This window comes from Neovison vison, chromosome 8 (assembly GCF_020171115.1).
Source record: "Neovison vison isolate M4711 chromosome 8, ASM_NN_V1, whole genome shotgun sequence".
Classification (NCBI taxonomy): Eukaryota; Metazoa; Chordata; class Mammalia; order Carnivora; family Mustelidae; genus Neogale; species Neogale vison.
Genome location: NC_058098.1, coordinates 62,598,922 through 62,614,465, shown reverse-complemented (window position 1 = coordinate 62,614,465; position 15,544 = coordinate 62,598,922). Strand labels below are relative to the sequence as shown.

General features: G+C 47.6%; 1 protein-coding gene across 5 annotated transcripts in view; it reads left to right on the top strand.

Annotated features, from left to right (window-relative positions):
- Positions 1-15,544, top strand: part of FHL2 (four and a half LIM domains 2) — a 67,927-nt gene that overhangs the window by 33,677 nt on the left and 18,706 nt on the right. For 3 of the 5 annotated variants that reach the window (XM_044263769.1, XM_044263771.1, XM_044263770.1), the window contains exons 2-3: positions 10,075-10,161; positions 11,134-11,313. In XM_044263769.1, the coding sequence (XP_044119704.1) occupies positions 11,158-11,313 (156 nt within the window). In that variant the 5' untranslated portion in view covers positions 10,075-10,161; positions 11,134-11,157. Of the gene's footprint in view, positions 1-10,074; positions 10,162-10,759; positions 11,018-11,133; positions 11,314-15,544 lie in introns of all 5 variants that reach the window. The other 2 variants (XM_044263773.1, XM_044263772.1) reach the window with 2 other exon arrangements.

Below are 15,544 nucleotides of genomic sequence, written 5' to 3'. Positions count from 1 at the left end.
TCAGTCATGCTTCTTTTTAGATCCCAGTTTGGGTTTCCCTCCGAACTAGTCTAACCCAGGTTAAATGAAATGTATATGGCTGCCTTCCATGATGTGTGATGTGCGCCTACCGTGTGGACTCCCTTGCACTTTGGGAGGAAATAAATCACAGATGGGGCTTATAATCAGGAAAACTGTGTTTGAAACACAGGCCATATGATTCTTGTAGCTTTGGCTAGCTCTGCCTACCTGTGTTTTATAATAATATGTTAGAGGGAGAAAGCTCTGATGTCCTGAAGGTGATTTACACCAAGCCGCATCTGAGGCAAATACTGGGATTTCTAGTCTGACTCTTAAACTTCCATAGAACCAAACGCAATGAAGAACAGTTCATTGTGCATTTGTGTAAGATTTTTTCAGTGTTTTCCTCTGAATTTGCTCACTCTGAATTTTTAAGGATGATCAATTAATACATTTGACCCTTGAACAACGCGGAGTTTAGGGGTGCCCACTGCCCCCCACCCTGCGCAGTTGGAAATCAAAGTATAAGTCTTTACTCCCCAGAAATGTAATCACTGTTGACAGGAAGCCTTACTGATCGCATAAAGTTAATCAAGACATATTTTATGTTATAGGTATTGTACACTGTATTCTTACATTAGAGAAAAGAAAGCGTTATTCAGAAAATCATAAAATACATTCATCACAGTGATGCATTTATGTAAAAAAAAATTTACATGTAAGTGGACCTGCACAGTTCAAACCCGAGTTGTTGGAGGGCCAACTGTATACAGAACTGGGTTTCCACAGTGTTTATTATCATGCCGTGCTTTAAAATGCTTTTTACACAGCAGCATAATAATAATGGTTGAATCAGCTTCTTATAGGCCAGGCACTGTTTGGGGCACTTACATTCACAGTCTCATTTAATCCTCACAAATACTCTATGAGACAGGTGTGAGAGGCTAGTGGGCATGCGTGCCTGGAGCAAGGATGCCTGACATCACATTCCTCCACATCTAGCCGTGCAGCCTGAACTCAGTCACCTGATCTCCGGGTACCTGTGTTTCAGTTGGGAAACAGGAGGTGATCATGGCTTGCTTGAAGGGTTGTCATCAAGCCTGCATGTCATAAGTAGTATACATATTGATGCCATCCTTGTCTTTGCAGAGAAACTGAAGCACAGCAAAAGTAACTTTTGTTCAAGGTTTCCCAGCCAGTAAATGGCAGCTTGACTGGAGAGCCTCAGTGCTGATCACTAAAATGCTGGGAACATAACTGAATATTTCACAGAGGCCTTCTCCTGCATATTTTGACCCACAATTACTTGTTGAACCTCCTCTGGTATGGAAAGAGTTTGTCTGAGTTTGTCCGAGTTGCAGACAAACAAAGCCCTATAGGATATCGGAAAATAATTGGGCTGTACGTCTGGAGGCCTGGGGTCTTCCTCCCCACCGCCCCCAAGATTTATTAATTTATTTATTAGAGAGATAATGAGGGGAGGGAAAGACAAAAGGAAATGGAAAGACTCTCAAGCAGATTCCCTGCTGAGCCAGGAGCCTGACTTGGGGCTGATCTCATGACCCATGAGATCATGACCTGTGCTGAAATCAAGAGTCCAATGTTTAACTGACTGAGCCCCGCAGGTGCCCTAGGAGGCCTGGGTTCTCCCTGTTCTGCATCTAAGATGCACTACCCAGCCTCTAGGGGTAGGGCAGCTTCATTTGTCAACAAGGGGGCTAGAGTAGGTAAGCTTTTCTCTGCCTCAGAGGCCAGGAAATACAAAGTTCCTTGAGACTGAGTGAACAGGTAGAGCTATTGGATACTTCCTGTGTAGTTTTCTTAGGAGAATTCCATCAAAGCCTATTGATCCTGTGGAATTATACTGAGAAGCCATTTCTTGAACACGACCACCTTGAGCAAAATGCCCAGGATCATCTCTTGGTGACCAAAAGCCTGGTGTTCCAGGAGACCACACAGGCATTGTGACTTTGGGGCGAGTCGCCAGGCACCTCTGTTGTCTTGAACTGTGGATTTCTACTTTGGCCCCTGTGATGGCTAATTTTATGTCAGCTTGACTGGGCTGAAGGATGTCTAGACAATTGCTCAGATATTACTTCTGGGTATATCTGTGAGAGTGTTTCTGGATGACAAAACATCTGAATCTGTAGACTGAGTGAAGCAGATTGCCCTTCCCAATATGGGTGGGCCTCATCCAATCAGTTGAAGATCTGACCATAAAGGCCGAGCAACTGGGAGTTCCTCTTTCCTGACCGTTGGGCTGGGATATCAGCCTTTTACAGCCTTCAGCCTCAGACTGAAAAGGAAAACTAAATAAGAGGGTACTCCCCCAGCCTGACTGCAGAGTGGGGACATCGGTCCTTTTCAGCCTTTGAGCTCGAACTGAAACTCAGCTCTTCTTGGGTCTTGGGCCTGCTGGCTTTTGAACTTCTAATTTACACTATTGGCTCTTCCAGTTCTCTGACCTTCTGCAGATCTGGGCCCTTCTTAGCTTCCATAAGACTGTGAACCAATGCCTTGTGATAAACCTCTCTCTCTCTCTCTCTCTCTATATATATATATATATGTGTGTGTGTGTGTGTGTGTGTATGTATACATATGTATATATCCGGTTGGTTCTATTTCTCTGGAGGACCTGACTAATACAGTTCTCTAATAACCCCGCTTAAAAATTCTCCTGCCAACAGGGCACCTGGGTGGCTCAGTCAGTTAAGTACCTGACTCTTGGTTTTGTCTCTGGTCATGATTTCAGGGTTGTGAATTTGAGCCCCGTGTCTGGCTCCGCTTTCAGCACAGATTCTGCTTTCGATTCTCTGCCTCTGCCCCTCCCCCTGCTCGCTTTCTCTGTCTTTCTCTCTCAAATAAATAAATAAATAAATACAATCTTTTAAAAGAAATTCTCCCACCAGCAATCAGTCTTGCCTTTTAAAGATGCCATGACTGCTTTGCCACTGGTGGTATTGCCTTTTAAGTTTAAGAAATACAGCTGCCTTCCTGGAGATCTACTGAGAGGCCTGGGGCAGCATCTGGTGTCTCTGCCATCAGTTCCATTGTCCTGAGTGGTTCTCACACCAAGTCTGAACTTGAACGCCCTGTGTCATCACACTCGTCCTTGGCCCTCGTACACCATGCTTTTACTTCCCTGAGTCAGTCTGTGGCTTAAAGAGCCTCAGGCCGTGGGACTAAGTGAGGCAGGTGATGTCTGTGCCAGTGAGAGAAGCAGCTGCCCTGTTTTTATGTCTTCAAGGATGTCACAGGGCATCCTTGAAGTCTGGAGATACTTAGTTTTCTAATCAAAAAGAAAATGGATCTGTCCATACTCGATCACACAACTTTTGGGACCATAGACAATTAGCGAGTCAATGAAGAAGAAAGCCAGGGATGTGCAAGACGGTCCTGACAGGATCCCAAAGCAGCACGCTAACGCAACACCATGAAGGAACAGGACCGGGAGAGAGAAGGGGCCAGTCCCTCAGGGATGTTGGGCGTCGCCATAGGAAGAGGCCAGTTGGGGCTCTTGATGGAAGGCCAGGCAGACAGAAAGTAAACAATGAGCTGCTTTTCAGAGACTGGGGGAGGCTGCTGAGAGAGAGTGCGCTGATTTCATTTTGTTCCCGTGGAAACAAAGCATAAATAATGTGTTCCCATGTTCCCAGGAAGGTGGTGGGTAGAGCTATAGGGTGGTGGTGGGGCCTTCACTAAAGCCCCCACACAGGTGGGTTATCAGCCTGAGTCAGCTCGCCACGTTAGCCCGCATGGTTATACTTATCTTGCGTTGACTGAGTTGACATGTTTTGAGATTAAATGACAAGAGAGTCTCTTAAAGGTGATTGAAATTCTTTGGAGCTAAAACTATTCTCCTTTTAGAGATCCTATGTTTTTTCCCAGTCTCCCAGGGCCTAGAACAATATGCAGAGAATAGTGGTTACTCAATACCTTCTTACTGACTGGTTTTAAAAGCCTATAAGACATCAAACCAGCATCTTCATTCTTGTATTCATGGACTTAAGGTGGGAAACCTTACATTTATTATTTTCCCATTTCTTTTTTTTTTTTTAAAGATTTTATTTATTTATTTATTTGACAGGTAGAGATCACAAGTAGGCAGAGAGGCAGGCAGAGAGAGGAGGAAGCAGGCTCCCTGCTGAGCAGACAGCCGGATGCTGGGCTCGATCCCAAGACCCTGGGATCATGACATGAAGCTTTAACCCACTGAGCCACTCAGGTGCCCCTATTTTCCCATTTCTTGTCACTTTTCAGTGTTCCAAAGATAATTTGGAAGATAGCGGTGTAAAGCATTGTCTCTTATACAGAACATTCCTTTTTTTTTTTTTAAAGATCTATTTATTTATTTTAGAAAGGGGGGCACTCAAGCAGGGTGGGGGACAGAAGGAGAGGGAGAGAGAGAATCCCTGAGCAGACTCCCTGCTGAGAGCAGTGCCCAGCGATGCTGTGGCTGCATCCCGGAACCCGGATCATGACCTCAGCCGAAATCCAGAGCCGGCGGCCCAACGAACCGAGCCACCCAGGCGCCCCTCACACAGAACATTTCGTAAAATCATCAGAGGAAAAATCAAGATTTTTTTTTTTTAAGGTTTTGAAAGTTACCTGTTTTTCTGCATCAGATTATGAAACATCCCAGACTCCTGCCCATATATTTGGTAAAGGCTCATTAAATCAATCCAGATATTTAACACATAGTAGTAGGCCTAGCCAATCTTGCACCTTACCAAACACCAAAAAATCAACTTCTAGGGGCACCTGGGTGGCTCAGCCTGTTAAGCATCTGCCTTCGGCTCAGATCATGATCTCAGGGTCCTGGGATCGAGCCCTGGTCGGTCTCCCTACTTAGCGGGGAGACTGCCTCTCCTTTCTCCCTCTGCCTCTTCCCCCACTCATACTCCCTCTCCCTCTCTCTCTCAAATAAATAAATAAATTTTTTTTAAAAAATCCATTTCAAATTGATTCTAAGTGCATACCTGTATTCTTTCAAACAGCAAACTCCATGAACTTGCACCTCTCTTTCATTCACCGGAATTTTTGTTTAAAAGAAACAGTTGAGCTAGACGAATGGAGTGTAAGCGATGAGCCGTGTGTGTGTGTGTGTGTCCATACTTCTCTGCGCAGGAAAGCAAAGTATAGGGTGCTCTCTGGCGACAGCCACAGAGGGGAGAGCCCAAGCACTGAGACAGAGGGTCTTGGACTTCTAGGCAAGCTGTCTCCGTGCAGGGCCTGTCCCAAATACCTGGAGCCTGTGTCAGGGCCTCTAGCACGTTCTTCGCAGAGATGCTTGGAAGCATCCGCCTGGTTTTTGCTCCTTGGGCTGACCAGGCCTCCTGTGGACAGTGCAGCTGTGTGTTCCCCAGGGTGCAGAGTCCAAACACAGTAAGAGAGAGTCTACCTGCTATGGAAGCAGCAATTTATCTGGAAGAGGGAAGAGTCCAGAGACACAGGAGGAGGAATGAAGCTCGGGGTCTGTTACGTGAGGAATCTGCAGAAGGCCGGACGGCAAACCACATTACATTGTGGGATTGGTATGCAGAGGGGACGGGACCCATAAAACATGCCTCGTTTTCATTCTTGATTTTTGCCCACATGTTTGGACTCCTCCTCCATTTGTCCGTTCATTCCCCAAGTATTTGTCAAGCGGCTGACCCTGTGTTTGTCAGCGGGTGGTGAGGCCACAGCAATGTGCCCACCTTCACAGGGCTTCTGGTTCCGTGGGGGACACAGGTGGTCGCCGTGTCTCATGGTGTTGTGAAAATGATGCCTTTTTAAATACATTCTTTGAAAAGAGCCCACGTGCAGCAGGCTGATTTTCTGAATTCTCTCTGAAAAGTCCTGACTATTGATAAGCAATGGAATTTTCCACCTGGGTCATTTATTTATTTTTAAAGATTTTTATTTATTTATTTGACAGATTGAGAGAGAGTGAGCACAAGCGGGGGGATGGCAAAGGAAGGTAAAGGAAGAGAGAGAAGCAGGCTCCTTGCCAAGCAAAGAGGCCGATGTGAAGCTCAATCCAGGACCCTGGGATCATGACCTGAGCTGAAGGCAGATGCTCAACCCACTGAGCCACCAGGTGCCCCTCAGAGGGGTTATTTAAAGATGGTTGTGGTTTGGGGCACCTGGGTGGTTCAGTGGGTTAAAGCCTCTGCCGTCGGCTCAGGTCATGATCCTAGGGTCCTGGGATCACCCCGCATCAGACTCCCTGCTCTGCAGGGAGCCTGCTTCCCCCTCTCTCTCTGCCTGCCTCTCTGCCTACTTGTGATCTCTCTCTGTCAAATAAATAAATAAAATCTTAAAAAAAAAAAGATGGTTGTGGTTTCAGCAGAGACTGACTGACGGGTTCTGCTGCTTGAGTTGTGAGAAGGAGCTGGGAATATTTGCAGATTTCTCTTTAAGTACTGACTACGTTAGAAATGGCTTGTAAAGCAGGGCTGATATAGAGAAATACTTGCATCTTGAGGAGAAAGAGGAGAAAATGGCCTCTCTGGGGTCAGATCAAATAAAGGGAGCTGAATAAAGGGAGCTGTGAAGACGATGCTTAAGGGAGACCTCTTGTGCAACTCTGGCCTCTTTAGGCAAGCCCCTGGGGCCCACCGGGCTTCCCTCTGGGAAGGACAGGGCAGGTACCTCACAGTCATGGGCTGGCCAGCTTGCTAACCTCCTCCCTGTATACCCAAGACATCTCTCTATTTCTCAGGTTAAAAAAAAAAAAAAAGAAAGAAAGAAAGAAAGAAAGAAAGAGAAAATGCATGAGCTTCCTGGCTCCTTAGTGTCCTTGCGTCTTTCTACCTTCTTTCCACTCCTTTCTTTCTCCTGCCTCTTCCCATCTCTCAACTTCTTCCTCTCTTCTTCCCTCCCCTTCTCTGTATTTCTCTTCCCTGTTCCCAGCTCTGACACTTCCTCCCTCTCGAAACAAATTTCGCGGTTTTTAAATCTGCAGAGATAAAAATAACCGTCATTTATAAGCCTGAGGACTTAAAATAATAGTAAAGTGTGTAGGTAAACCTACGCATCACAGCCCCAGGGCTCGGGGAGCCTTTCTTTTCCTACCTGCCCCAAAGCTGGGCCCACTGGAGACCCTGAGACAGGTGCCTCCCTGCCTGCAGCCCAGTCCTCAGTGCCCACCCCCCCAACCCCTCACCTCCCACCCCCCACCCCCACTCATCTCACCCAGACGGGAGCCAGCCAGCTTTGTCAAATATCCTGCTCGCTCAGAGCCGAAGGGGGAATGACATCAGAGAATGAGTTAGTCCTGTGCAGGGAGTTGGGGGAGGAGAATTCCTGGACGCAGTCCTTTGGAGCCTGTTCAAAGAAATAGCAAGGCAGCAGCCACGCCTCGTCCTCAGGTGGCTCCTTGCCGGAGGGCGCCTGCTCACTTCTCGAAGCCCTTCTGCGTCCCAGGTGATGGCCAGTGATGGCCAGGAGCCAGGTCTACCCGAGAGGAGGAGGCGGAGCTTCGGACGGGGGAGGCCATAGCACTCCAGTAGGTTGAAAGAGAATCTTCACAGAGCCAAGATATCTGATTTTTATTGAAAGAAATGACTCAGACGTAGACCCCCGACACCCTGGAAACACCCTGAGTTTTGTCTTCCTCACCTCCACATGGCAAAACTGGAACGAAACCCAGTAGCCTCTCAGCTGAGCCTCACTCCTGATGACACCTCCGCCTACAGGGCAGAGCCAAGTCCACGGTCAAGAGTACAGGCCCTCTTTTCTTTGACGTTGACTACCTTCTCAGCTTCCCGGGCTCATCTTCCTCTGCTCGTCATCAGGCCTCCGCCGTCTGCCCACTGGCCCGCAGTTCCGCCTGGCTTATCCTTGTCCAGCACAGGCAGACACCCCCCCGGGGGAGCCTGCCCTGCCTTCCCATAGGACCCTCTGTGTCTCTCCCTCACTGCCCCGAGTGTGGAGCTTCGTAAGTTATCTGACACACTGCTGACCCTTGAGCAACAGGGGCTCGAACTATGCGGGTCCACTTACACACAGATTTTTTTGTTCCCAGTAAACATAGTACCCTCAGTGAATGTGTTTTCTTTTCCTTGTGATTTTTCTAAATGATATTTTCTTTTCTCTAGAAAACAGTGTATAAGACACATCATATACAAGTACGTGTTCATCAACTATCTGTGTTTTTGGCAAGACTTCTGGTCAACAGTAGGCTATTAGCACTTGGGTTTTGGGGGAGTCCAAAGTTACACGTGGATTTTGGACTGCTTAGGTGCTGGTCTTTCAAGGGTCAACTGGGTGTCTGTCTTCCTCCGAGATCGTGTTCATCTTGTATCGCCCTCACTTTGTGCACCATCTGACACACAACTGATGCTTCTGGAATGAATAAATAATCCGGTGTTCTATAGGATTAAAAAAGGCTAAGTTGTGGGGACCTTCTAATGTAGCGCTATAGATAGTTTTTTCCCATTAAAAAAAAAAGCTTAAGATCGATAGTTTATGTTTAAACACACACTTTTTGAAAAAGGAATATTCTGTTTGGTACCATCTACCTAAGGGAGACTTGGTGTTAAATACTTTGTGATAGAAGGGAAGGGAAACTCTTTGTTTTCTTTTTAGCTTTTGGTCTACTTCTTTTGACCCTCAGGGTCTGTGCTTCGTAAAGTCTCTGGAAATCTGGAAGAGAACCTCTGATCAAGCGTATTCTGCTCTGTTCCTCCTCAGGAACGGGTGCTCATTTTACACCTTAACCCTTTAGTTTGGCAGGAGTGCTCTCATAATCCTTAGAGTTGCCGTGACTTCTTGGAGAAGACAAGGAACCAGGTGGGGGAGAGAGCCACCATCATGAGACTCTCATTCAGCTCCTCTGGGCAGATGGCCACCACAACACCTAGTCCTATCAGGGCTGATGACATTGGTCCCCAGAGAGACTCCATCATACTTTGACCGACACAGAGCCTTCCTTGTTCTCACAGTTTACTCCCTTAGATTATCTCTCACCCGGCCCTGTGGAACAAGGAGGTAGAAAACACACGTATGCCGGGTACATGAGCAACATCGTGATCATGACGTTGATGGAAAAAGTTCCCCGTTTCACTGGCTCGAGAACATAGAAATGGTCTCTGAAGAGATGACCTTGTACAGTCTGTATCCTTCCCCTAGCAGGATTTGCGCTTTGTCCAGGTCCCTACGGAACCGCCTCTTAGATCTCGGCTTTGTATTCTCTAAATAAGATGACTTTTGGGGGAATGCTCACGTGGATCTTCTTTTTTCCACTAATATTCTTGGGCTCTGGTTTCTCCATCCATAAAATGAGGCGGTTGTCATGGATAATCTTGGGAATGGTTTCCAGCTTTTAAAATTCTACTTTATAGTTCTGTCTCCTTTTGTTAGTCATAGTTCACATTCTCAAATCATTATTCAGACATTTTTGTGAGAAGAACAGGCAATCAGCGTCCTGTTCCCCAACAGGTAAATGGTGATCTTTATTAGAAACATATATATGGTGGAAAAACAGCTCTCGATTGTGATGACACAAACAATTGCCACTTTCAAGGGCCAATAACTAGGGAATTACAGGAAAACGTTTGCATCTTCTGACAATATAGCTGCAGCAACCCAAGATGGCCTGAGTACAAAGGATATTTATACATTGGATTTCAGAAGGATCATTCAAATGCACAAGAGCCTCATCTTGTAATGTTATCATAAGAATATCCAGACAATGTTTTCTTTAACTCCGGGAAGAGCAATTTAGAAGGCCGGATCCTACCACATGGATCCAGCTGCATGTTTAATACTCTTAGAAAAGAAAAAAATTCTTCTGTAAACACAGAAATCACCAAGTACCGAAGCCTGAAGGATGTTTCTTTCTTTGCTTACCGTTGTCAGGACCTTGTATACAGAAGAGCACACAATTAATAAACACTATCAAATTTGTTGTTGCCATAAACCAGGCAGCCATACTTTATTTGCACCATGGGCTCTCCTGGAATTCACTCTTAAATGGTTTGAAAGCACTGAACATCGAACCGAGTGTATTTAGAGTTCGCGAAACATGGCTCAAAGTTACAGAGTCAGTGTCCCTAGTTAACAAGTTCTAAAAATTTTCACTTTTAGCAAATGAAATATTGCCACTTGAGAACATATTCCTGAAGAAGACTGAGTTCGTGTTTTCAGCACCAGGGAGGCACGTTTCCACACCAGGTACGCCCATGGTGGCCTCATTCTTTCCACCAGTTCCAGATGTTTGTATGGGGACAGCAGCACCTGAGACTGAGAAGCTCCTCCCCCTTCCCTTCACCTCCTTCTCATATCCCCTCCCCCACCCAGCAGGTGCACACTCCATGCACACCCTGGAAAAAATGCAGGGTGACTGGCACAGAGATGCATACCTGTTCCTCTCTGGAAGGCTTGAGGTGTTGCCTCAAAAGCCGTTGACCATGGTCACTGCGTTCCCCCCTGTGTGATAATCTCTGTTCTTGGAAGCCAGCCTTTCCCTTTATCCTGTATCTGGACACCTGGGAAGCTGAAGGGTCATATCTTCATAGAGAAGTAGTGACCTTCCCCCAGGGACATACAGCAGTTTTTCTAGTGCAAGTGTAGGTTGCACTTCCCAATGTCACATCAAGGTCAAGGGTAATGTTCTTTTGGCCTCCCAGGTTTACCAACTCCAATACCCCCTCCCTCTGGACACTGTGGTTTTTTACTCTTAAACGTATGCATCATAAAGGGGAGCTCATGAAAAACCTTCTTTAGAAATGAACATATTGTTTCTATCCCAGCCTTTCTATTTTGGGGACAGGGAGAAAGGGAAGATGTAAGGCAGGGTCACATGTTTGAAGAAGACACACAGCCCCTCCAGGATGAGAGCTCTGGTGCTGGTTCTCCTTGTATCCAAAGTCCACATGGCTTTTTGTGACACCGTCAACAACAGCCAGGCAGGGGATGGACTTTTAAGGAAGTGAAATGCCTGCAAGCCACAAAACTGCCCCCAGGCTAATTTTTTTTTTTTTTTTTTTTTTTTTGTAAGTATCTCTGAAAAATCACAGCTAATGAAAAGGTGAGTTTCGGTTCTTCACCCAGAAGGGATCCCACCCCTTGGCTAAAGATGATAGCAGACAGCAGGACAGCATCCCTGTGTGCTCACTGGAACGTTCTTTCTCTTCTTGCTGATAGGCTGTTGAAGGGCTGGGCATCAGGATGACTGAGCGCTTTGACTGCCACCATTGCGAAGAATCTCTCTTCGGCAAGAAGTATATCCTCAGGGAGGACAGCCCCTACTGCGTGGCGTGCTTTGAGTCCCTCTACGCCAGCACTTGCGAGGAGTGCGGGAAGCCCATCGGCTGTGACTGCAAGGTACCCCCGGGGCCTCCCCCAGGCAGTGCCCACTACTCTGGGGTCCCTCCGTGCGCCCCAGAAACAACAGGCTTGTGTGTGGTGACCCTTAGTGCCCATTGAAATTCTGTGTCTTGAGCCCCTTCTGATGGGCTTGTCCCCTCCGGCCAAGAAGCCTTTCCGAGCCTCCTCCTTCCAGCCGCTCTGTACCCACTCCTAATCCTGTAATGCTTGGCGAGTGCATTTCCAGGATGTCCATGCTGTGTCCTGAGCATACTTCTTACGTTGTGGCTGTTGGTGTCCTGATCAAACACTGCACCCCCACCCCCACCCCCCCAAGTACTGTGGCTTTCCAGACGGCAGTGCTGTCTCACTCATGTTTGCCCCGTGCACTGGGTGAGTGAATGGGCACATGAGTGGCCGGGACTGATTCCCAGATAAATGGGCTTGTAAAGCACTAACTTCACTGGAACCTGAGGGGCTCTTTTCTTCTCACTGGGAGAAGATCAGGATTGGTAGTGTTTCTTTTTCAAGGGGAAAAGCTCATGCCTGAGGGATGATGACCAGCTTTCCCACTGTGGATGACATCAACAGGGTCAGTGGAGGCCACGGGTCATTCATGCTGATTGGCCGGGGCTGAGCGCTGAGGACCCTGGCCCGTGCTTCTCAGCACTTCTTATTCCAACCCGGACCACCCAGAAATCCCCCTAGAGGTTCACCCATGTTGCTAAGTTCTCCAACATCTTCACCTGCTAACCAGTTGCTAAAACACACTTGACAAGACTTTAAGGGACTGTCCTCCTCAGAGCCGTGGAATTGGTTCATACTGGGGTGGGTCCCTTGGGGACCTCCAAAGGAATTTAAAGCTTAACGGACTTCAAGGCTATGTGGGACATCTTGGGGTCTCTCTCCCACTCTCTTCCCTTGTACTCTGCGGGGGGCTTGGCCTGTCTCCTCCATGGTTACCAACATCAGTTTGTAGCTGCTGCCAGATCAGGTCAGGCCATGCCTGCCACGGGGAGGCGGGTGGTGACCCAGTCAGTGCACGGGTGTGACATTTCTTTCCTCTATCACATCATTCCCAGGAAAGGCGGGAAGCAGAAGGCAGTACAGTCCCGTTCGTGCTGCTGGGTATTTGGTGATGGCTGGGCAATGACTTCCATCCTGCGTGGAGGGAAGCCTTTGCCCTAAGCAGAGACAAAGCCTCTGCAGAACGGGCCACCAGCAACCAGGCTGCAGCCGCGGAACTTTTGGCTGTGGAATAGGGGCGGCCTGGCTAAAAGAAACCGAGTGGCAGCAGGCTTGCCTAAACTTCAGAAGGTGCAGAGACAGGGCCCCCTGAACAAGAGGAGGCCGATCTTGCTTGTCTAAAAAGGAAGTACCATCCTGTCTCTAGCATTGTTTGATAAATGATTCGCTCTACCTCATGGGTTCTTCAAAGGCTCTTGGTGCCTGTTTCTTTATTTACGAGGCCAGGCATAAGTATTCTGACACCAAACTGCCCCGTTGAGTCCCGGCTCTGTGTCTCACTAGCTGTGTGAGCTTGTGCTGATTACTTGACCCCTCTGTGCCCATCTTCCCCTTTAGGAAAGGCAGATAAAACAGGTGCCAGCGTGATGGGGTTGTTACATTCTGGATAGGAGCCTCAGCACTCTGAATAGCAGCTGATGATCTCATAAACGCCATCAGACTACCCTATTCTTTCTGCAGCACGTTCCCTCCACACACACCCCCTGGAAGACTCGCCCTGTCTCTCAATCTCTTTGCATTATGGGAACATCAATAAAAATGTCCAGTTGGAGGAAGAACTGAGAGACAGAGGGGGGAGAAATGATCCCTTATAAAAATTTAACCTGGAATGGGCTTAAGTAGGTGAGAGGCTCAAATATAATTTGGACAAAGAATGAGGCTGGTTTAGAGGACACGATTTGGATATTTGGGGTAGTCATCCTTGACCAGCAGCTGAAGTAAAAACAAAGCAGCAGTCCTTTCTCATTTCTCCAATAGGATTTAGTGCAAAGACCCTGAAAACTAGTTACCCTTCAACACACACTTGATGAGCAGATAAACAAGAATCCCGTGAGCGGGGCCAAAGTCAACAAGACTGTTGCAAAGCCAGGCGTTAATCGTGCTGAACTTTTCAACCCTGATGCACGGTTACTATACATGGAGTTATGCCTTGTGGTTTTCTGAACTATGGAAGGAAAAGAGATGCTTTCTTGACTTGGCTCTTTGGAGCTCTTGAATATTTGGGATGGTTTGCTTGACTTTCAGAAGTAATGATGTTGTTGACTTTGGGGAGGAAGCAAGGATAGGAAAAACATTTTTGTTATGTCAGGAAGCAAAGCCGAAAGTCCTGGCAGGAGGGGCCTCCATGGGGCCATGGAGCTGTCAGATCTGTTGGCCCTTCCCGTGGCTGAAAACAGCAGAGGCACTGGGAGCCCCGCTCAGCTCCTCTTCTGAAGGATACGCGCATGTGTAGAGATTTGAAATCTTGGCATGCCGATGGGAATCAGGCTCAGTTTGCTGGCATCAAGAGACTTTTATGTTATATAAATGGGACTTTAGGACCCATTTCGGTAGTTAGCTCACATAAGTTTGAAAACATTTCTACACACTCACTCTGTTGTATTTGCTATTTCTATTTAGTAACTCTGAGGAAATGTGCTCTCAAAGTGGAGAAATCATTCATTTTAGGATCAGTGGAAAAGGTGAGAACAGGTCACACAAATAAAATTTCATGCTCCTCTAACATTACCCTGTTCCTTAAATTTTTTTGGACATTTGTAGATACGAGCAAAAGAAAAAAAAAATTTGGTCTGATGACAGATATTTTTGGATGGGTCTACTTATGTTCTGGGCTTTAAAAAAGTCGAGAAACTAAGGACCATGTATGGGGGGCCCATAACTCAGAGAGGGCTGCCTGAACTGTGAGCTTCACAAATCAGGGACTTGAACAAACTCTGCGATACATGGCCAGCTCAGTGTGTTTCCGGAACATACTTTCCAGCTTTTGCATCATTACATGGGAAACCGAATGGATACTCAATTTGACGCACACCCCCCACCACCAAACTATAAGTTTCTCAGTGGACGTCTATAAAGTTCTCAAGGATCAGAAAATCTCTGGGTTCCTTGGGCAGAAAGCAGCCAGGGCACTGAGAGGGGACTCTTACTCAGAAATCTAGCTGTCTGTGCTGTACTTCTAGAAGGCTCCTGACCACAGCCAGTGTAGGAAGCATGAGGTCTGATTGGAAACACCTGTTCGTCCTGCCCTGGAGCAGGACGCAGGCCTCCCCCGCCCACTGATGTGGGAAGGGATACTCTTCCAGACATGTTCCAGACACGTCCTCACTGTCCAACTCCCACACCCAGCACTTTTTTATTTGTTGAGGTGATTTTTAAGTGCTTAGTGAATGAATCATCTTTGTAGAGTTTCCATGTAATTTGTCCGCAGAGTTTGTAGTGAGCCCTGAAAATATGTCTATGTATTTGGATTTCCTCCCGTAAGAGACAAATCTGTTTCTAGAGGGAAGTGAAGGAAGCAGGATCCTCAGAACTGGGAAAAAAGCTGACCAGGTGGGTCACGCAGAAAGGACCGCTCAGGCCCTGAAAAACCAAAGGGGTACCAGGGAGGCACAGCCCCAAAGGCACCCCACACTCAGCAGCAACACCTCCCCCTCCCAAGGGGCGACTCGAGCCACACGTGCCTGGGTTCACCGTCCACCAGCTGAGGTGTGGAGACATTTATGTCGCCTCTTTTCCCACTTCCGAAAACGGGGTTGCCTGCTTTGTGACTGTGGCGGGAATTAAGTGAGTTACCACGGTTGGGACAGCTGAAATGGGGTTCCGCACAGCGAGTGCCGCCCTTTCTGCCACCTTCTGTTCTTCGGGACCTTTGTTCTTAAGTAACTGAAGGAACATTCGGTTGAAAACATGACACCCTGGTGGTCTCAAAGCATAGGACACCTGTTCAAACTGCAGAGCGTGAAGGGCTCTGAAAATCCATCTATCAAGTGAAATCGTGTGGATTTGAGAAGGGGTGGGTTTGGGAAATCCACCTCTGAACTGGCCCCCAGCCCAGGAGGGGTGGCGCCAGCACCATCCTCAGGGAGGGCCACTGTGCTGCCTGGGGTCACCTAGAGCCAGTCGAGGGCGCGAGGGTCCCGCCAGGCCACCAGCCCCTCCCGCGGGTTCAGCAAGTTCAGAGCCAAGGAGCGCTTCCCATATTAGGAATGTTTCCGACGTGGAA